This window comes from Stereum hirsutum, assembly GCF_000264905.1.
Source record: "Stereum hirsutum FP-91666 SS1 unplaced genomic scaffold STEHIscaffold_19, whole genome shotgun sequence".
Lineage (NCBI taxonomy): Eukaryota > Fungi > Basidiomycota > Agaricomycetes > Russulales > Stereaceae > Stereum > Stereum hirsutum.
Window position 1 is genome coordinate 380,930 of NW_006763149.1, and position 21,038 is coordinate 401,967.

At 51.3% G+C, this 21,038-nt stretch overlaps 7 protein-coding genes across 7 annotated transcripts; 6 read left to right on the top strand and 1 right to left on the bottom strand.

Annotated features, from left to right (window-relative positions):
- Positions 1-2,605: 2,605 nt before the first annotated feature.
- On the top strand, positions 2,606-2,936 carry STEHIDRAFT_67875 (uncharacterized protein; the record flags this gene model as incomplete). The annotated part of the gene is made up of 2 exons (XM_007309953.1): positions 2,606-2,745; positions 2,846-2,936. Coding segments are annotated over 2 exons (231 nt in total), but the record flags the coding sequence as incomplete, so codon positions are not given.
- A 1,102-nt stretch (positions 2,937-4,038) lies between these two features.
- On the bottom strand, positions 4,039-7,931 carry STEHIDRAFT_142595 (uncharacterized protein; the record flags this gene model as incomplete). Its single annotated transcript, XM_007310072.1, has 11 exons — positions 7,814-7,931; positions 7,628-7,758; positions 7,406-7,563; positions 7,270-7,352; positions 6,651-7,209; positions 6,484-6,572; positions 6,231-6,424; positions 6,012-6,146; positions 4,896-5,921; positions 4,755-4,836; positions 4,039-4,703 (listed from the first exon to the last, which is right to left on the bottom strand). Exons 1-11 carry the CDS (start codon positions 7,872-7,874, stop codon positions 4,039-4,041), a joined length of 3,183 nt encoding a protein of 1,060 aa, XP_007310134.1. The 5' UTR covers positions 7,875-7,931.
- Positions 7,932-8,211: 280 nt separating this feature from the next.
- Positions 8,212-10,031, top strand: STEHIDRAFT_162437 (uncharacterized protein; the record flags this gene model as incomplete). The annotated part of the gene is made up of 2 exons (XM_007310073.1): positions 8,212-8,443; positions 8,506-10,031. 2 exons carry the CDS (start codon positions 8,212-8,214, stop codon positions 10,029-10,031), a joined length of 1,758 nt encoding a protein of 585 aa, XP_007310135.1.
- Positions 10,032-10,953: 922 nt separating this feature from the next.
- On the top strand, positions 10,954-13,173 carry STEHIDRAFT_162438 (uncharacterized protein; the record flags this gene model as incomplete). Its single annotated transcript, XM_007310074.1, has 1 exon — positions 10,954-13,173. One exon carries the CDS (start codon positions 10,954-10,956, stop codon positions 13,171-13,173), a length of 2,220 nt encoding a protein of 739 aa, XP_007310136.1.
- A 1,623-nt stretch (positions 13,174-14,796) lies between these two features.
- On the top strand, positions 14,797-15,185 carry STEHIDRAFT_67572 (barwin-like endoglucanase; the record flags this gene model as incomplete). The annotated part of the gene is made up of 3 exons (XM_007309930.1): positions 14,797-14,889; positions 14,960-15,041; positions 15,106-15,185. Coding segments are annotated over 3 exons (255 nt in total), but the record flags the coding sequence as incomplete, so codon positions are not given.
- Positions 15,186-15,880: 695 nt separating this feature from the next.
- Positions 15,881-18,051, top strand: STEHIDRAFT_105001 (DnaJ-domain-containing protein; the record flags this gene model as incomplete). Its single annotated transcript, XM_007310075.1, has 6 exons — positions 15,881-16,292; positions 16,396-16,784; positions 16,842-16,984; positions 17,043-17,201; positions 17,260-17,404; positions 17,467-18,051. 6 exons carry the CDS (start codon positions 15,881-15,883, stop codon positions 17,725-17,727), a joined length of 1,509 nt encoding a protein of 502 aa, XP_007310137.1. The 3' UTR covers positions 17,728-18,051.
- A 602-nt stretch (positions 18,052-18,653) lies between these two features.
- STEHIDRAFT_135041 (uncharacterized protein) lies at positions 18,654-19,896 on the top strand (the record flags this gene model as incomplete). The annotated part of the gene is made up of 4 exons (XM_007310076.1): positions 18,654-18,898; positions 18,956-19,195; positions 19,259-19,773; positions 19,844-19,896. The coding sequence occupies 4 exons, from the start codon at positions 18,654-18,656 to the stop codon at positions 19,894-19,896; spliced, it is 1,053 nt and encodes a 350-aa protein (XP_007310138.1).
- Positions 19,897-21,038: the final 1,142 nt, after the last annotated feature.

The following is a 21,038-nucleotide window of genomic DNA, read 5'->3' on the forward strand; positions in this document are numbered from 1 at the left end:
AGAGCGTCGCTCTCACTAAATTTGCTAGCCTTTATTTTATTTCCTTGTGCCGCGTTGGAGCCTCGGTCTACCTTTCTCTCTAGTGCTATGGCCGGTCATACCATTCGCGAACCAACAGACGTGCTCACCGAAGCGCTGCCTTCTGACGGGCTTTCCAAGAGGTGCGCGCCGGTCCAGAAACCCCGCACATCTGAGAACGTGAGCTGAAGGACCTCGGCTCAGCATGGGGTACGTTGACGTAAATCCATATTTATCTCGCGTGGACCGCAACCGGTCAGGATAATGCGCCGCTCTTGTGCTCAAAGTTGTCCTGAAGGGGAGCTTTGAATGTTCTATTCTATTACTAAAACCACAAAAAACACCTCCTTTTCCCTCTCGGTGGCACAAGTGGGACTTGCATTGATTCCAGGCGACTTGTATCGATATCGTCCGCATGGATAAAAGTCCAGAGAAAACAGTTTCGTATCGGGAAATTTACCCCTAGCGGTACAGAACTCCTCGTTCCCATGCCAGCTTAGAGCGTTTTTCCATCGTCTCGGGTTTTTTTGCCTCTCTTTGCCGAGGGTTTGTCTTGTAAGATACACCTCGGAGCTATGTGCCCATCCGACTCAGCAATCAAAGATTCGACTCTGTAGGGGTTCGACCATCTTTTAAACCTCCGTCCTACTATCGAGCATAAACTCACCTCCGCCTGACACCCTTCGCATTGTCTCCTCGAGCTCAACACCACCCAGCGGAGCCGTATGTACCGGGAGAACCCTGACTATATCTTCCGTCGCCAAGCCCATTTCTAGCGATCGCTCCATTTGAAGGACAATCCTTTTCGTCTTCCTGCAGCTCTTCTCTCTCTTTCTCCGTCACTGTACTCCCTAGGACCTTCAACACCGTACGCTCCCCATCCCTGAAGAGGACCTATTATCGACTTTCACTTTCGTTTAACAAAAACTCGAAGGATCCGTGCCACGACCAACAGCCGTTTCGGTGTAGGGTCTGGATCGTGAAATGTCGAATACAACTCAGCCTCAGCGAAGTGGCACTTCGGAACACGAGGCGAACATTAATCCCACTCAGCCTCCGAATGCAAGCAACGCGTCCGCGTCCACATCTGCATCCGAATCACGCGTGCTTGCACAAGATCGCGCTCTTCCTGCAATCCCTCCTTTCCGCCGTGTCCCTCCTCTCTCGCCTATCGCTACGGGGGCCAGCACGAGCACCGAGCTCACACCCGGTCTTGCCTCTGCCTGCACGGCGTCCAACAACGACTCATCCCAGCATGTATCTAGTCCATCCATGGCAGACCCTCCCCGACTATCTCCTCCACCTCCTTCCCTTCCTCGCAGCCCACCCCCATCTGCCCCAGGTCCAAGCCGTCTCTCCCGCCACAATACCAGTACCTTCCGTCGATCCTACCCTCCACAAGGCGAAGGATACCCTGATCGCAACTTTGTGGATTATTCCAACCTTACGGGCAATCCTGCAAGTCTGGCACTGACGGGTGCGGATGATCTAGGTAGGGTCCCTAGTACGGCGAGGGCGTCAACTTCACATCATTTCATTTCATCACGAGACGGCAATGCTTCGGGGAGAGGAGAAAGGAATGACGTTGGAACAAGTAACGGAAACGGTGGCGGGAATCGCAATACACAGCGCATGTCGAGGTATTCTACGTACGAGAGTGCGCAAGGACGCCTGTCTGCGGAAGGTGCTACGAGCGGCGGTAGTGGCGGTGGCGGTGGCGTCAGTAGCAGAGAGAGAGGCATAAAAGGCGTTGGGAATGGCATTGATAGATATGTTCCAGTGCTGCCCTATGACCAAGCAGAAAAACGGGAGGTGCGTGATTGTCGTACTCTTTCGGTTTCCTTTATGATGACGTGCGATGACTTATTAATAAATGTTCAATCCTCAGACACTGAAGTTCGAAAAAGAGAGGACTGTGGGTGAGAGGCTCAAACCCACAATCGAGGCAGCCGAAAAGGAAAAGTTCAAGGCCGAGAAAAAAGGTATATCCACATCTTCTTCTTTCGAGACCATATCACGCGTCGTGACCACACTTGAGCTGAGGTGCTCTCTGAATTCTCCGTTTTCGTTCCATGACGATCTAGCGAAAATAACTGGACTCGCGCTGAACTTTGCTATTGGTGCACAAGTCCTCCTAGGTGCGCTCACGACGGCTTTGGGCGCCGCATTGACTGGGAAATCAGTGAGCTTTTATTCATCTATATCCCACCATCGTCTCCACCATCACCATTTATGTTTGAATGACGTCCCGTGTCTTCTGTTCTGCCAATTTTTCCGGCCAAAACCTTTCGTTTGTTGGTTTCAGCACATGAGCATCTGCCCGGCTGGCCGCCGGTCTCGCCTGTATATCTTGAACCAGCCAAATGAACTCCGACTCATACCTGACATAGGGCTCATGCTGTTCAATGCGTTGTTGTGTAGAAACTATGGTACAATTTGCTGATGGATTCACCGTTTCTTTCTTGTAGGCTTCCGTGGCTATCTCTATCCTCGGTGCGTACAAATTTTACCCACTTCACTTCGAATACATTCCTAAAACCACCGCGAATCTCTGTTCTCATAACATGCACTGACTGTATTAACTTCAATGGCATGTTTTGATGCAGGTGGAGCTGCGACACTGGTCGCATCTTATCTTGCCCGCGTTCGTGGATCAAACGAACCTGAGTTCAGTGCCTCACGCGCGAAGACCCTCGAGTCCTATCTTCGCGAAATACACGCATTTGTGTAAGTTTTATTGTAACTCTATCTCGCCGTCTATCACCTGTCATGGCTTCGTGTTTCCAACTGATGTCCACTCACGTTATATCTTACTCATTGGTGACAGGATGGATTATGGGCATGAAGTCGGCCACCACTGGGACCCTCAAATCGAGAGCTATCGTGGTGCCCTCGAGGCCATGCTGGGCAATACCTCCAGCTCCAACACCCACCAAACCTCCCAATCAACGATCGGCACTCCCACTCCCATTACGCCAACGCCCATACCGCCCAACATCAATCCTACAGCGTGGATGCAGAAGGTCCGCGATTTCGGGCATGATGGAATGCAAAATCTACGGGAATTGGGAGAGCAAGCTAGGGATATGAGGGATTATGCTGGGGAACAGGCTCGGAATATCAGGAGTCACGTGAACGAGCATGGGATCATCGTCAACGTACCCGTCGACCTTACACCCAATCCAAATGTTTCACTGGCCCCTGTTCAGCTTCATCCAGGATTGAATCGAGGATTTAGTTTCTATGCGGGAGCTGGGAACGGACAGGGACAGGGACAGAATGTGAGCGCGAGTAATATGGAGAAAGGAGGAATGCAGTCGCTGCAATATGGAACGATACCGTATGGGGGTGGCGGTGGTGGGGACGGCGGGAATGGCAATGGAGGACGACCGGTATCGGGACAAATGTACGGAGGTCAAGCAATCGGAGTGTCTGGATACGATGGTGGTAGTAGCGGTGGTCCCGCAGTCGTAGGCGGTTCTACACCGGTCCCCACCAGGACGATGACGATAGATCCTGGAGGGATCGGAACCGATAGTGCAAGTATGAGCGAGAGGACGAGGATTTCGATGCATTAGAGGCTTTCGCATGTACATTTCGACGGGTCATCGTGGGCCAATCTGGGACAGAACTCCTGATTCGGAGGCCAGTTGTCTTCTTTAGGTTATCACTATTACATCGTGGCGCAACGACCAGGTCAATGGATATTAGTTCAAGTTAACTATACGTCTCCATACTTGGCCGTTTCTTTTCTCTTGGTCTTCCTGGAAGAGGTCATGATCCGGACGATGGTCTATCATAATGGCTCGTGGCATTTTATTATCATAACGCGTTATGGTGGCTTTGATGTGCTTCATCTTTCTGGCCCCCGTCTGTGCGACCACGACATTATTATAAAAACCCCAATTGAAAGCAACGATATATGATGATATGTTGGAATGCATATATGTAGATTTGACACCACTATTGAAAGAGAGCATAGCTACCTCCTTCCTGACACCAACAAAAACATCTAAGTACTCAAAATTTCTTCTTCTTCCTTCCCTTGAAACCCTTGAACACTGCGTCGTCCGAGTCATCATCCTGTATCACCTTCCGAGTCCTCTTAGACCCAGTGGTGGCGGTATTGCGCGTCGACTTTGTACTGGCCTGGGTCCTCAGAGTCTCCTCGTCGGAATCCTCGGGTGCCACCTCGTCTTCCCTATCTATAGCAACTGAACCAAGGTCAAACTCCTCATATTCTTCGTCTTCTTGAATACTTTGATGTCCTCGTTTCTTACTCCCGGAGGCGGGGGCACGAGTCTTTGCATGGCTACGGCTCTTTGGCTGGTTCTCCTCGTCGTCCTCAGAGGCGAGGAACAAAGCCTGCGATGCGGCGCGTGTTGATCTTGTTGTACGCCCACCTGCAGAGCTGGCCACACTTGGAGGTTTCTTCGATTTCGAGGCCGGAGCTCGGACGGGGACGGCGACAGGTCGCGCTCTTTTCCTTGAGGGAGCTACGTCTTCTTCTACCTCCTCTTCAGAGTTGAATTCAACTTCTGCGTGTTCTGGAGCTTCCGTGGCGGTCCGAGACTGGAGGCCATCCATAGGTTGACTGCGTTGTGCTCTGGAAGACTTATGTGTGGCACGGGGGTCTTGACTTGACACGTCCATCGACTGTGAGGCTTTGCTAGATTTCCAGTATGCTACGAAGGATGAGTCAAATTATGTGAAAGGTAAGCGGAATTTAAACGTACATGTCCCCATGCCGTAGTCGTTCGTGGACTCCTCGCTGGGGAAGAGGTCTATCTTGGGTCGGGTGGCGTGTGCAACGGGTTGCTAAAGCAAATTTCGCGTCAGTATCTCGAGACTCTAGTAAATACAAAGGTAAAATAAACCTTCTTGAACTTTTTGAAATTTGGCCTCCCCGCCCACTTCTCACTTCCTTGCTCCAACGGTCCCGCCACAACCCTTCCTACACCCCTCGCCGCCGACCTCGCCCTAGCCGATTCCACACTGATGTCCAACTCCACCACGACCATGAAGTTTCCCCTCAAGGTCTCATCTCCAAAATCCTCACGACTCATCAATTTCCATTCCTCCTCCCTCTGGCTCCTCTGCTTGTCCATCTCTTTGACATCAGGCTTCGAAATTTTGAGTTCGTTGAACTCCTTGTCGAAGACATCTTCTTGCTTCTTGCCCTTCTTGACCGAATTGACAGCTCTGAGGAAGTTGTCGTCAGTATCAGGACCATCTTTCTTTTTCTTCTTCTTCGAGTCGGTGTCTTGCTGAGAAGGAGGTTTGGCGAAACGTAGGCTTTGAGATGAGGTGGTCGGTAAATGGCCCTTTCTACCTGTTTGACTAGCGGGAGGTACGGCTTGAGATGTGCCAGATTGAGGCGCTTGCGTTTGAGAGGCTATAGGATCGACGCCGTTGATGTTCTCGAGCGCTCGTCGTTTGTACGGATTTTGCGTCCCATCCTCCATTTCTGCATCAGGGTCATCCTCCATCTCCCTCCTTTCCGCCTCGTCCATCTCAACATCCATTTGAGCGGATGTTCTCTTCGTCCCTCTGGCCTGAGAACTGACCCCAAGACCCCCACCCACAGCTTGGCTCTCCTCCTCTTCCTCCTCTGCCACAATATCCAACGCCACCCTCTTCGCCGACCTTCCGCCACCGCTCATGCCGTTGACGCCGCTCTGACTCTGTGTCATGCTTTGTCGTTCTAGCTCTTCTTGCTCCCATTGACTCTTCAGCTTATCCGGGTCGGTAGCGTCGAAGAGGTCCTTGTACTTGGACAGAGATGCGGATTTACTGGCTGTGGGGAGCACGTCATCGTCATCGCCGCCGAGACCGAGGAGGTCCAAGGCAGAATTGGGAGGAGCGGGGCTACGACGAGACCTAGGCGTGAAACGGGAGGGTGCCTACAGATAGTTTGACGTCTGGCAATCAATATAACTTATGTGACGGAGGATTGTGGGGGATCGATGATGACAGAAGAGGAGTCAGCTCACTCGTGCTTGTGTCACAGGTTTTGGAGGCGCAGGCGCAGGTGTCGTGGTTTCGGAGACCGAGGTATCCATGATGGAATCGTCGTCGTCCTCAAGTCCAAGCATACTCAACAACGATTTTGGTTGCTTTGAGCGGATCTGCAGGAGAAGAGGGAGAATGACCACCATTTTGGTAAGTGCTCTACGTGCCTACAGTGGAACAAAAATTGAGCCAGAACGTACTCTTCGGAAAGGACGGCGGGCTGGGGCTTCTTCCGGTGCTGCTGGGGCAAGAGCAGATTCCATCTCAGATATAGGTTGCTCTTCATCTGGCACAGGTGCTGAGGCCTGGTTGGAGGAAGGGCCTGCTTCCAAAGATCCGTCTGGTGGATAGGTTGGTTCGTCGGGGTGAGTGTTTTGGACAATGCTGGGCAGATCTGAATGATATATAGAGAATATTTAGTCTAGGTAGACGAACGGCAAGAAGGAATTTTACCGTTTATGACACTTGACTCCATCCAGGACTTATCTACATGAGCGATTGCCTGGAGAATATTCTCAGGAAGAATAAACTCTAAGTCAGAGCTACAATACCGCCGAATAAACATTAATGCATGTTCCACGTCGAAGAAATACGCAAAGTCTGAGATGGTGGACACACACCTCATCGCTTCATTTACAAACGCCTTCCAGACTTTCTTCCCCGCGGCTGCTTCCATCACCTCTGAGTCCGCTACCAGTACTAGCCTGCCATGCTGTTTCGTCGCCCCTTTCTTTCCCTTCTCTATCGCTTTGCCCCACTTCTCCACACCAGCCGCAACGTCAAACACTTCAAGTTCTCCTCTACCTCTCTCGACTAATGTGTGGTACTCGGAACTGGCTTCTCTTCCTGCTTCTCCGACAAAGATGAACTTGTACTTGGACAAGAAGTTCATCCTCTCTTCATTCGGTCGCCAGTACTTCTCGAAATTTTTGATTTCGGAAAGGACGGAAGAGGTGAAGGCGGGCTGATACTTGGCTTCGGATGGTAAGTTCAGTTTATACTCGGGGGATTTGGGGTCGGTTGGAGGGAGGGTAGCGGATGCAAGGAGGTCGGTAAGCCAGTCAGGTTTGACGAAATGGGCAGCGATGAGTAAAGACGTGGCGACAGCAGGGGTGAGCGTAATGGAAGGGGTGAGATGATGAGTGATTGACGGGTCAGGAGTTCGGACGAAATTGATGCCTAATATTCAGCGCTGTTAGCGCTCCTATACTTCAACATAAGAATAAGAGAATGTTGCACCTAGAGATGCACATCCGTCGATGGACACGGCTGACCTTCCCTTCATGGATGGCTCGTAGCAGCACATGCGCTGCCAAGTCAGCCTATAGATATTGTTACATATCAGTGAAGTGGGGCCAACGAATGGGGAGCGTACTTTAACTCGCAACCACTGATTGGGGATATTATATCGCCGTCCTGCAAAGTTTGTACGCTGCCAGGAGGTAAATATGTCGTCTGTCCATCACGTTTAAGATAAGGAGCCTTTCCCTTCAGACTCGAATATTCGAGCGTTGGGATCCTATCCGGATTTGCCTGTCCATGTCGCTGGAAATATTAGAGATCAAATACTTGGAGGAGAAGATGAGACACGACTCGCCACATCATCTGCGGTGTATCCTCCTACGATAAATGTTCCGTGATGTTTCGAGATTTTGTGCGAGTTGACAACAAGGGGTGTATCTCGACGTCCCAAGGCGTATTGAGACCCCGTTTTGAGCAGCTTTGACTCTGTCGACATACATAAGCATGAACTCAGACAAGAGTGAGAGTTGTTGATGCCTACTTGCCGCGGGCGGTAAGTTCGTTTGGTCATCGCCATCGAATTGACCGTCGATTATCCACATGATCAGCCTGATCCTAGTAAAACCTAAGAGTCTTGGATAGGGCCGACTGTGGAAGTTCTCTCCAAGAGGTGACTCCGCGTCGTCGCGTTCGCGTAGCCCGACGCGTTCCCTCGATGTCACGTGAGAGCGACGCGCGTAAGATGCGACGAAATCGAACCTGCTCTCCCTTTGTTCCAAACCAGTCCAAACCTCGAGTGTACCGTATATCAAGGGTACCCTCTTTCTTAACGTCAAGTCTCCACTATCATGATCAACAACGAAGAATTATAACTCTACCTGCCCAAAACTCAACTACAGAACCACTGGATCGGCTATCGATCAGTAGGACACCCGTGTCATGACTTCGCACAATTTACCAGAGCTCACGAATCTCAAAGAGTTCATCACCGTTCTCGACGCACAAAGAATTGCATCTCATCAGGAAGACCTGGATCGTGTCGCGCAACGCCTTCTTGAAACATACCGCGCTTGCCTTACACAGCGCAATGCTCTGGCTAGAATCAGCCGCCTCCCTCCGGAGACGATGCTGCACGTCTTTGCCGAGATGGACATCAAGGATCTGATACACTGTGCGTCCTCAACTGTGGCTACGAATTCTGACTCTGTTAACATAATACTGCATCCTCCACAGCATCATGGGTATGCCGTCGGTGGCGTGCCATCGTGCTCAATAACGCAGGTCTTTGGGCCGCACACACGCTCGCGATACTAAACCCCATGATGGTGAAGGCTGTTCTCGGACGCTCGAAAGAGGCCCCAGTCACGATTCGGTTAACCCGACAGGCTTTAGCAGCCAAGGACGAACAACATACCCTCAAATACATTCATCTACCGCCCCTTGTCAAAGCAGCTATCACTCATGCATTTGACGAAGCATGGCGTGCCAAAAGCGTCTACCTCTCTGGAACCACCAGTTTCTTGCGCGATTTACTTCGAAAATTATCCGATTGTGTACGCCATCAGACACCATCTGTATTAGAGTCTTTCACGCTGGAAACGCTTCAAACGCCAAGCCTCACAGGCTTTGATCCGCGCACCATATTCTCGTCTGCTGCCTTATTTGGCGGCCAGAACCCCGATCTGAAACAGTTATCCTTGCGAGGACTTGCTCCTTCATGGCCGTATCCATTATTTGGATCCAACATTAAGCATCTCTCTTTACGATTCAGACTTCCCCTTCCTGCGCAGTGTCTACCTCCATCGTACGATGACTTGTTTGCGTGGTTAGGCACCTTGCCCCTTCTCCAGCATCTCGACTTGGAAAACGCTTTTCCTGCCGATACCTTGTCCCCATCCGCGCAATATAGGCTACCAAACCTCCAGGAGATCATTCTCTGGGCCCGGCCCTCCGAGGTCATAGATCCTTTTCGATCTCTACTTCTACCTTCCTCGAACCGCATGCGTGTCATATGGCGCAACATATACACTCGCACAGATGATGTCGAGATTGAAGCTCAACACTTCTCCATGTTGTCTTCACCGTCTCTGTCGAATTATGACGTTGCGATGGGCGGGGTATCTAAGCTCACATTCAAGCCGATACGCTTCTTGAAAGTGACTATCGACGTGTACGGCCCAATCACCATCGACGGATATTCATCCCTTACGCATTGGCCGCTGCGCAGCACCAGCAGCATCGGTGCTAATGTATGCACTTCTCAGACACATTTCACACTCGAGACCATCTGCCACCCCCTCTTCGTGGACGCCATATACTCCCTCATGATACTCATACATATACTCCACGTCTCCAGTGTAGAATCCCTCTTCCTCTCGGTCCCTACGCTTACACACCGAGCCCGCACTCATTATCTGCAGGATGCCCGACCGTTCAGCACTGTTCACACAGTTGTCCTGGAAAATTCGGCCGCTCTTGTTCTTTTTCTAGATATGCACGTCAGCGTCTGGAAATCTGGAATCCCAGATCCGGACTGCGACGCATATAACATCATATTTCCGCTGCTTCGTCGGATCATTTTGCTGGAGGTCGACGCAGAGCCAGAGTTGAAGCGCAGGTTCCTTGGGTACTTGAAGGATTGCCAAGAGCGAGGTAAACAGTTAGAGGAATTGCGTGACGAAGGTATTCGTGGTAGAGTTGTGGACTCGGAATGGTTGGCGGCATTGCAGACCGTTGTGCACAAGGTCGATTGGAAGTAGGCCGCCAGATCGGGTAGATAGGCCTTCAAGAAAAATCAGATTTACTATTCTTATGATGTCTGTTTTCTCCTGTCTCTGATTTTTTTTGGCCTATGTTGAGTAAGATAGTTAGAGGACGACAAATCGAGGATACTACATAGTATAAGTAGTACATGAAGTGTACCATATCGACTATATGACAATGATCCTTCTACCCATTTCTTGAAACTTATGTTCTCGTGTAAACATGGCCTTTTACGGAATGCAGTTTGAGTGCTAGTATAACTTGTATGTGATGAGGACTTTATTACGGGACAGTGACCAGCACGAACGAACAAATTCGGGTGACAACAACAACAAGGCGCGATCGGGTGGCGTGTATCCGTTTAGACGCCACTGTTCAATATTCGCAGGCTCATCGGGTCCAACCGGGACTGGCTTTCTTTTGGACTCACACGCAGGTACTTACAAGTTACAACTGTCGAAATTCCTCTGTCCATGCTCGTGCTTTATTTATACTCTCAACTCTCCTGCAGGTTTTCTAGAGACCGTCTCCGAGCTATCGGCAATGGAGCTACTAAACTTGTACTTAGTAGCGGCTTGACCTTGCTTTAACCTAAGCTCGCACCCGGAGAAGTTGCGGAGAAGTCTTCTAATCTTCAAGAAAAGAACACTTAATTCCTCCACAAGGATGCACATTTTTCACTTGCCTGAAGTGTCGCATTGAAGTTCGAGATGCGATCGATGTCACGGTCATCAAAACGAACAGTCGATCTAGCGACGGAGTTCGGTCACGTGAGCCACCCGCCCACCTTGCTCTGAGCTCTCCGCCGTTATTCGCTGAAGTTGTCTCCCTCATTCATCCTCTACTCAAATCTCATTCTAGCCCTGCGCGTTCTACTTACGCATACCACACTCTTTTACATCTTCTGCAAACATTTCTATGCCGCCCATAGCTCGCTCGATGAACACCACGGACCAAGCTGCTCCAAATATACCCCGAGTCCCCCTGGTAGAACACGCCAAATTCCGCAAGGACCAGAACCGACCCGCCGACTCTCGCTCTGGCACAAATGCCTTTGGTCTCGTGGAACATCTTTCTAGGCGCCTCAGTGGCACCAAACGTGTATATCGATCCGACACTTCGGCAGATATGACCGCTGCTACTCGACGTGCGGCGTTTGATGGGGGCGAAGGCACACGAAATTTACAAAGAGGCGTGTCGTCGCCTCGGACGACGTATATCGCGCGGAGGTTCAGTCGTCCCCACGACAAGGAGAACGAAGGCGAGGGAAAGGGTGGACAGACCCAAGGTCAGCTGCCTATGAAAGAGACGACCGGGGATGATGTGAAGGGAGATCGCCAATGTCTTCTCTCTGTGAAAGCGGAGAACTCGAGGGCGGGTACCGCCACCTTCGTTGAAAAGGATCACCAGGGTTTTGGGACGCCTTTGCCTTCTACTTCTCAATGGCGACGTCCACGCTCAATCTATCGTCGTGGACGGCCTGCGTTCTCGAAGGATTCTTCTCACGGACGACTCGTATACACCCGCAAAACTCCTGCATCATCTTCTTGTCCCACCTTTCCTCTTTCTCGCTCATTCAACCTTGATTCCCCCGGGCCGGTGGCGGCCAAGCAGTCTGCTGTGGCTCTGGTTCTTTCTCGCCCGCAACCTCGCAGGTCTATAACCACTCCAGCTGGCCCAGTCTTGACTTCGCGATCTAGAACCCATACATATTCCTCGTTCTCGCCGGCTCCTTCATCGCTTCCTATGTCTGCGGTCTCTCGGCAAAAGACACACATATCCCCTCCTTCTGCTACCTCCGAGCTTGTTTCTGCTAAAGCTCAGTCTCAGTTTGCCTCGCACACGGATCCGCAATCTTCGTCTCCGACGCCAATTCTGTCAGCATTCCGCTCTGTGTCCGAATCGCTGTTCACGTCTTCGAGCGGTTTCACCGAATTCGGACTGGACAGTGACGACTCATCTCTCTCTCCATCGCCTCTATCTGATCTCGAGCGCCAGATAAAGGACATCAGTCTCAATTCCATGACCAGTTCCCCAACGAAGGCTGTGAGGGAACTGCAAGTTTTGAGGAGGGCGGCGTTGGAGAGTCAGGTCAGGAGGATGCGGATGACGCGCGGTGCATGTCATCCGGTTCGAAAGACCACAGGAGAGGCTATGGGTTGCCCTTCCTCGGCTCAGGCTGTGGTAGACCGATCGTTTTCAAAAGCTCGTGGCCCGTATCTCATGCCGAGTCCTGGAGGCCGCCGGACTAGACGAGCAGCTACTTCGCCTACACCGTCTCTACTCGTCGCTACTGGTGGTCGACCTAAGGTCATCTACGAGAGGATGCACCTCGACATTACGCAGGCCGCAGCCATATCAACGACCGAGGTGAAGACGAGTAGAAGCGCCTTTCAGTCTCAGGCTATGCACACGCTCCCACCGCTCGACTTCACTACAAAGGCTACGAAGCGCTCGGGTGCGATGTTCAAATCCAACGGACCGTCCTGGTTAGATTTTGACTTTTCATCATACAACGATGAGCTCCCTCCTGCCGCCCACACACCACCAAGCCTAGACATACACAATTTTCAGGCCCTCAAGGCTGAATCTGGCTCAGGTTCGCCATGCCGAGGACCTGCCAGCACTCATCCATCCATGACGAAATCAGCGCCCTTCCTCTGTTCGACTCAGGCGCAACCTCAGGTTTCAACCTCCTCGCGGATCAACCACTCGAAGCACGCGCGAAACGCCAGTTCTATCGATCGTTGGCTTCTTACCCTCCCTCAGCCCGATGTTGGCACCTCGCCAACTTTATCCCAGTCTCACTCTTCTGGTGGACTACTTCTTTCCCCAACCCGCACATGTGCTTCGATCGCAGGCCAAAGCGAGCGGCGCCGTCTCCCGCATTCGACTAGCGCCATGGTCTCTCGAATATCTCTTCAGGATACGCCTGAATCTCATCATCAACGAAGAAAGAGCGTCGGCATGGTTATGAATGAGAATAACGCGCGGAGGGCGAGCGTGGGCGAGGAGACTGACGGAATCAGAACGAGAGTTTCGGTGGCAGCGTCGCGGTCTTCGCAAAGTAAGCTGGTACTGGACGGCCTGGACGATTCGTTAATGGAGGATGTGTTTGGATATCTGTTGAAGCCTTGAGCTGGGTTCGAGTCAGTCTTTCGCTACTTTTTGGTATGCTTAACGGGAATTTCGGATGGCTGTGTATATTGACCGTTCAGATGTACTCAGGCTGACATGTATGTAGTCTGGTACCGTCTCGAGGCGTTCGGAAGTTCTGTAGGCAGCTTTTGAGTTCGAGTCCAAGCTGAAATATCTGCTATCACCGGTCTCAACCACATAATATTTACGAGGCACAACTACACGTCAAATACACGCAAATCAAACGGAAGTTCAGCGACATCCGAGGAAGTAAATCCTATCTTATTCTTGGGATATGGGCGTGCGCCGTGGGCTTGTGCCACAACGATCAGCCTGAGCTCCGTACGCCACTCCCTTCAAGAACTCGGTACCGGATCGTACCGGCGGCAACTGGCGGCGTTTGGCGGAAAGTCCGATGTGGCGGGATCGAGAACATTTTGTGGAGTCGGACAACGTCCCCGACCTGCTCCTCCTCCTCCTGAGGCCTAATCTTCTGTCATCCACCCACACCGATCGTCATATCTTCGCAGCATTTTTTTCTGAGCACCCTCATCGGTAACTCTCCACGCAATAGGACTCGGACTCGGCCCTAAATCCCGTTTTTGCTCCTTGCATTTGTTTTTCAAAAAAAAATCCTTGCTTTGAGGGCGACAACCAACGCATGTGCGAAGTGTGGCGGTACTTCTGCGCATTTTGTCTTGAGGTATTCGCAGTCAACTGCGACATCAAAGCGTTCTTTTCTTTGGCTAGCGTGGTGAAGCCACCAAGAGAACAGCAAAGCCTCTAGGCCCATAATTTGGAGCTTCGACACCACTGCTTATATACAACTTCATGCAGTCTTGTCGACGAACCAGGTCAAACAAACTTCTAAAAACAGCGTCTGGATCGTGTTTGCTTCGCTTCCGTTGTAATCTACACCCGATAATCGACAGAGATCTATTGTTCCACAACAAGCGCTCAACCCTTTGTCGTTGTCTAGGCCTCCTATGTTACTCGGCTTCCGTACCGTCCCCGAATATTTTGAGCCAATTTTCCGGGGTATACATGATGTTCAGGGTTCGTCCTTTGCTCAGGCAGCTTTTGAAACTGCGCGGTCTCGAACTTGGTCGTTCACGGCGGTCTTTTGTCAAAGCCGCAGTCCCCTCATTATCTTTGCTGCGCGCTCATTGGTCGTTCAAACAAACTTCGCCTTTGTTCCTCCTTGGGCCGGCGAATATATAAGGTCTCCTGTCTATGCTCTACATTTCCCCCATCGCCTCAGATCCTCCCTCACTCTTCAATTCCATCAACGAGACTCGAGCTTGCTCTTTCCCTCCTCACTCACTCACTCCTGAGACCTACTTGCACACCTTGCAACCACCCGCACCGACTCTTCTAACATACACAATATGTTCGCCGTCCTCTTTGTCGCCTTCTTCGCCCTCTTCTCTATGACCGCTGCTGGTCCCATCCAAAAGCGTAGCAACTCTGGCCGTGTACGTCGCTTTTGTTCCTGTACTCCGTGCTAGCTTATACTCACTTCACTTCCTTCACTAGGGCACATACTACGCAACAGGTTCAGCGTTCTCATCTATCGTGGACTTCGCATAAGTTCTGACCAAACCATTATCCTTCACCACTCTAGGTCTGGGCGCGTGTGGAACTACCAACACCGATAGCGACTATATCGTTGCTCTTTCCCAGGCCGATTACGGTAACGGCGAGCACTGTGGAGAGGTACGTTCATCATTTCTCGTTCTGTTCATTATGTTTCTCTTGCTCACAATGCACTCATATGGACGTTTAGACTCTCAAGATCACCGCCAATGGCGAGACTCACACCGCCACCGTCGAGGACAAGTGCATGGGCTGCTCTTCCGGCGACCTTGGTACGTTCTCTTCTCCACCCATCTTATGATCAATTACTGACCATCACTTCTTGTCGTCTTGCAGACATGTCGCCCACCCTCTTCCAGACCTTCGCCGACGAGTCCGTCGGTGTCGTCGAGGTCTCCTGGTACTACACCTCCTAAATCCGTTCCTCTTGGCTGTAACCTAGAATCGTCTCTTCCCAACTCCCGCCTTTCTCTGGTCCTTCTATCTTCCGTGTAATCTGCCCTGTATCGATAGTCCTCGGGTTCATTGCTCGTTGCCCCTACCTGTATCAATTACGCACATCTCGTGTGGCTGGGTCCCCAAAACTTTTTCATCATCGCTACCCCATCCCATTCATCTATCATTCTCCACTCCTTTACTTCACTCGTATCAGGGATGGGTTTTTTGGCCGCGCTCTTTCATCGCTTTAGCATGTCTCGCCTCCTTGAAGGAGCGGAGTGCTTTTGTTTGGCTTGCCATTATACTTATACTTCATACCATAAAAAGCTTCGTAGAGATGCCTTTGTTATAGTTACCTTTATTACACATAGACGGTCCGGGGATGCAGTGCACCTCCCGGCTTTTGTTTGTTGAATCAAAATGGTCCGCTACGGCGTTGTTGTGTCTCTACCACCTCGTTGGAATTCGATCTAGCCTGAGTATTGTCTGAAGAATGCCTTGTTTAACGTGATGATCTCGCCAATGATTTCTTAATCCTGCAGTGCAGCGAACTTTGCCAACTCGCTGAGTTCGTTCCACTCAGCCGAGCAGGGTGGCCCACAGCCCTTACGCAGCCGTCGGCAACGAGCGCGACGCGCATCCATCGACTTGTGGCGCCGTGGTGCTTCACCCAATGTCTTCCTCAACCTCGTCCTCCCCCATCCAGTCCCGGCCACACCAACCGCACATCCTCACGACATGTTCCAACTCATCGTGTCGTACTCAACTCGAATTCCCAGTCCCGACTAGCCCGTCGATCCCGAGACAGGGCACGACGCTGAACGTGCAATGTTTCAAATGTAAAGCTGTGTTTACGCATGTGTTTTACCCGGGGCAGGTATTGGGTGGGGGTTTGCAGAGCGTGGAAGGGAAGAGTGGGGCGTCAGGATCGAATGGTGGTGGCGGAGGAGGCTCGTCAAGTGGTATGGGCGTGAGGAAGGGCGGGAGGAAGATTGGGACGCAGGAGCGGCCTTTAGAGATGGAGTACTATGATCTTTTGGGTGTTCCAGTCGATGCGACGACAGACGATATCAAAAAAGCATATCGTACGTCCCCGTTCCTGCGCTTTACCTTTCCTTGGATCTATCATTGTGCACGAGACTGACTTTAGTCAACCTGGGCCTCGTATTTTTTATTCGTATATCATAGGACGTCTCGCCATCAAGCACCACCCAGATAAGAATCCTGATGATCCCAACGCCGAAGAAAAATTCAAAGAGATCGCTATTGCCTACCAGACCCTTTCTGACCCCGACCTCCGTCGAAAATACAACGAGTTCGGATCGAAAGAGAGCCAGCCGGAAGGTGGATTCGTCGACCCAGAAGAGGTATTTGGTGCGATGTTCGGTGGAGATCGGTTCGTTCCGATTATTGGACATATCAGTTTGGCCAAGGATATGAAGGCCGCGATGCAAGAGGCGGAGGATGAGGAGGGACAGGGGTCGGCCGTGGTGCAGAGGGATGCGAAGGGGAAGGAGATTCTAAGTCCGGAGGAGAAGGCACGGAGGGAGGAGAAGGCGAGGAAGGTTTCTGCGGAGGTAAGTGTATCATCCATTATGCTCTTCATTTCTTTGCGTGGTCTAACTTTGATATAGAAAGCGGCAGCGAGAGAGAAGCGTGTACAGGAGCTTGTGAGTAACCTCGAACGCAAGTTGGGCATCTTCACCGAGTCCGCAACTGGTCCTGATGACAAGGATGTCACCACGAGCTGGCGGACAATATGTTCGTTGGAAGCTGAGTAGGTTAAACCAACTATCGGCGATGAAGAACAAATAATTGATCAACGGTTGCGACAGGGAGTTGAAGAGCGAGTCCTATGGGGTCGAGCTACTACAAACGATAGGATTTGTATATGCCTCGAAAGCCAAACATTTCCTGGCGACTGCGCAGACTTTCCTCGGTGTTGGTGGTTGGCTGCATAATGTCCAAGGGAAATATCATGTTTTCAGCGAAACGTTCGTACTCATAGCTTCCTACTCGTCCTGTTTATCGCTGACATCCGCTTTTGTGTAGTGTATCCACACTACGGTCCGCTATAGAACTCAAGGCTGTGTTTGACCAGATCCAAGCAGCCGAACAGAACGGTAATATGAGCCCCGAAGAGAGGAAACGACTTGAGGATTCAGCAGCCGAGAAAGGTATACAAGCACTGTTTAAGGTATATCATCCTCTTTTTTTCCTCGGTAGAGCGAAAATTCATTGTCCACTTTTCGCTTCCAGGGCACGAAACTCGAAGTCGAATCAGTCTTGCGAGAGACATGCGACCGTGTTCTTGGTGACCCGAACATCACACGGGAGAAGGCCCAGCTCCGCGCCATTGCGCTGCAGATTCTCGGGCAGGCATACATGACAGTTCAGAAGGAGCAGGACGAGGCGAAGGAGGAGAGTGAGTACGTCAGGGTCGAGACGAAGGGTAGCCGAGATAGGCAGAGCCAGAGAGCAAGTACTGGTGGGTCTGGTTGGCCAGGGAGCAAATCGTGATGAAGACAAAAGTGGATCTAGGGAGGTCAGCGGACGATTGTCTTTGAAGGCGTTAGAGGAGGTGAGATGGTACTGTATTCTCATGGTTTGTATTCTACGCTATTTACCGCTTTGGAGTTCGACATGCGCGCTATCAAGTTTATATCATCCCACAGCGTACAGAAGCTTGCATCGCGTTTGACTGGATTGCTTTCGTCGCCCAGTTTCAGTAATAGATGTGGAACAGACTTAGAACACGACGTTTGCGCCACAGTCTGAACCAGCCTGTGGCGAGTGACGCAGTCCTTGCCTGTTCCCGCACATCGGCGCGGTTTTCTTCGGTTCCGGGGACGGCGACTCTATTCAAGTTGTCTGAAGTTGGAATGTTATGATCTCGTTCAAATCTCGTCGGTTCGCCGATACGGAACGGAGGTCTCCTCCAAAAGCTGGAAAAAAGCCGGTTTGTCTCTGGTAAGCCCGATTTCTTTCCACATAATCACGGCCCCTTGCATCAAGTACTCAAGTTAACATTAATATTCACACAGCGGATGGCGGTGGTCTTCGCCTTAACGAACTCGAAATTGCTGGGCTCCGCCGGATTGCCGCCGGAGGTTAACGACAGATCGCATTCTCCGGATGTGAGCAAGAGGTTCTTCCATCTGTGACACGTTTCTTCAAAACGTCATCGACGAGCGGGTGAACTCATTGAAAGACACGGACAACTACAGTCATGTCAGATCGAAAGGTCTCAGCCAGCTTGGGATGACTATATAAAGTCGAGAGGGAAACCCAATGCCCCCAAGGCTTAATCTCCTACACATTTCTATACCTCACATCCTATCCCCTAACAAACCGCCATGCGTTTCGGTGCTCTCACGTCTCCCGCTGCCCTCGGCGTCGTCACTCGAGGCCTCTCAGCCCGCGAGGCTTCGAAGCAATGCACTAACATGACCATCCCCGTCACGCTCGCCGCGCGGAACGCCGTCTTCAACGTACCCACATTGTCAAACAATCTTGACGCGACGACTTTCTTCCAGAACGTCTCAAACATCGGCGGGAACTTCACAGAAGAATCGTTGGTCGACTACCGCGACGAGACCGGCACATATAACATCTCTGCACAGTATTGCACGAATGGTTCCGATCCCACCACCCTGCTTTTCCTCACACACGGTATTGGATTTGACAAGTCGTACGTTACTGTTCCATATCTCTGCTCGTAGCATCGTTACTGACGTATTGTCGACAGTTACTGGGACCTGCCATACAATGACTTTGCCTACTCGTTCGTGGACCGCGCCATTGCCGCTGGCTACGCAACCTTCTCCATCGACCGCCTCGGTATCGGCATGTCCACGCACGCGGATCCCGTGCAAGTTGTACAGTTTCCGGCGGAGCTCTCAACCATCCAAGTCCTGACCTCGCAGATTCGGGACGGCAAGGTCGATGGCGTCCCTGCTCCGCAGAAACTTGCCCATGTCGGCCATAGGTATGTCTCAGGCTTTCGGTGCCCTTTTGCGTACATCACTGACACATCTGTCCATGACTGTAGTTTTGGATCCGAGCTGACTATGGGTCTCTCCGTCATGGCCCCAAATCTCACGGATGCCGTCGTTCTTACCGGCTTCTCCTCCAACTCGTCCTTCCAGACACAGACCTTCGCGAACTTCAACTCCCAACTCGCCAAGCTCAACCAGCCTGATCGTTTCAGCGACCTCGACCCAGGCTTCCTCACCTGGAACAACAACCAGTCCAACCAATTCGCTTTCCTCTACCCCAGTGGATTCGAACCGTCGATTCTTACGTTCTCAGAGTCGACGAAGTACCCATACACCGTTGGTGAGATCTTGACTCAGGGAGGAGGATCTGTTGCGAAGGAGTTCAAGGGATCAGTGCTCGTTTTGACGGGTGTTGAGGATGCGATTTTCTGTGGTGGGAATTGTTATAGTACTGGTGGTGTGGGAGCGAGCATTCCCGACGCTGTGGCGAAGGCGTTCCCAGTTGCATCAGCGTTTGAGACCTACCTCCCTACCACCACCGGGCATGCGGTCAACCTGCATTACAACGGTTCGTGTTCTGTTTTTGTTCTTCTCGGATTGAATGCGACGCTGAATATTTATTCTCATCTTTATCATAGCTCAATCTTCTTACACGTACATCATCGACTTCCTCAAGAAGCAAGGCTTGTAATGCTCGCTCTGCACCTGTATGATGGATGCCTTCTCCTTGGCAGATGTTCCGTGAATGATGATGTTTATTGGCTGGTTCTATAATGGCGTTTGTGTTCGGTGGGCCACGGTGGCGCAAGTTCGCTTCGGCCGGATCCGGGTGTTTCTCCGAAGGGGTCCGAGTCGTCGATGGTTTTGCTCTGACTTTGCTCCACTTCATTGGTCCGGTAAGTTCACTTCGCCATCCGTCGTACCTACTCGAATGTCGACGGCAGTTTCGCTTGGAATCCACGGATAATAGTCGGCTGTCTACTTCGAACCGACGTTACTAGCATTTCTCTTGCTCACCTCAAGGATGCAAGGCCCGGTACGCGTAGAGTAAATATAGCAATCAATGCCACAAATTAGTGTAGGGTTGTTCACTGTTCAGGAGCACACGGACAGTTAGCTCTACCTTTCACTAGTAGCCTTGCCAGACTGGTCAGGCTACTAGCTAGGCCAGGTCAGGCAGGATATCCCCTTTCTGAAAGCCGTGAGGCTTAGCCAGAGAGCATAGAATCCTGACAGAACCAATTATGCCTAGCTCGCTAACATCTGGTTGACCCAAGCAAATGCAAGTTTGCGACATCACGCGTCACGAACGCCATCACCACCCTGTCTCTCAATGAGCAATGTGACCCAGGTTGAAGCCCAATGCCAAGTTTGTCTCGTTTTCCTTTTGGCTTTCTGCTTACCCTTTTCTTGAACTCTTTTCTCGTTCTCCGCCTCATGATACTTGCCGTCACACCCTTAGCGTCCTAGGAAAAACACGGGCCCTGGTAGTGCATGCCTGAACCACCAACAATGTAGGATGTGACCCGATCTTCCTGGGGGTTTCTCTTCTACATTCGTTCGTCCGTCATGGTGCTCTGGATGCTATGGGCGACTCCTTCTCCCATTCTGGCACTGTCATCATTCAAGTCGAAATATCACTCGACGGTACCGGTATCCTCAGGAAATGGTGAACCTATATCTATAACAGACTATAAGTGACAGTTCGTTCTGGGGCCTCCGCATGGACTACTTGCAGACGAAAGTCTTTGTGCTGGCAGATGTCGAAATCATGAGGAGAGCTCGTGTCTCCACAGTCGATGGTAAGCGGTGCGAACGGCGAACACAGAATGA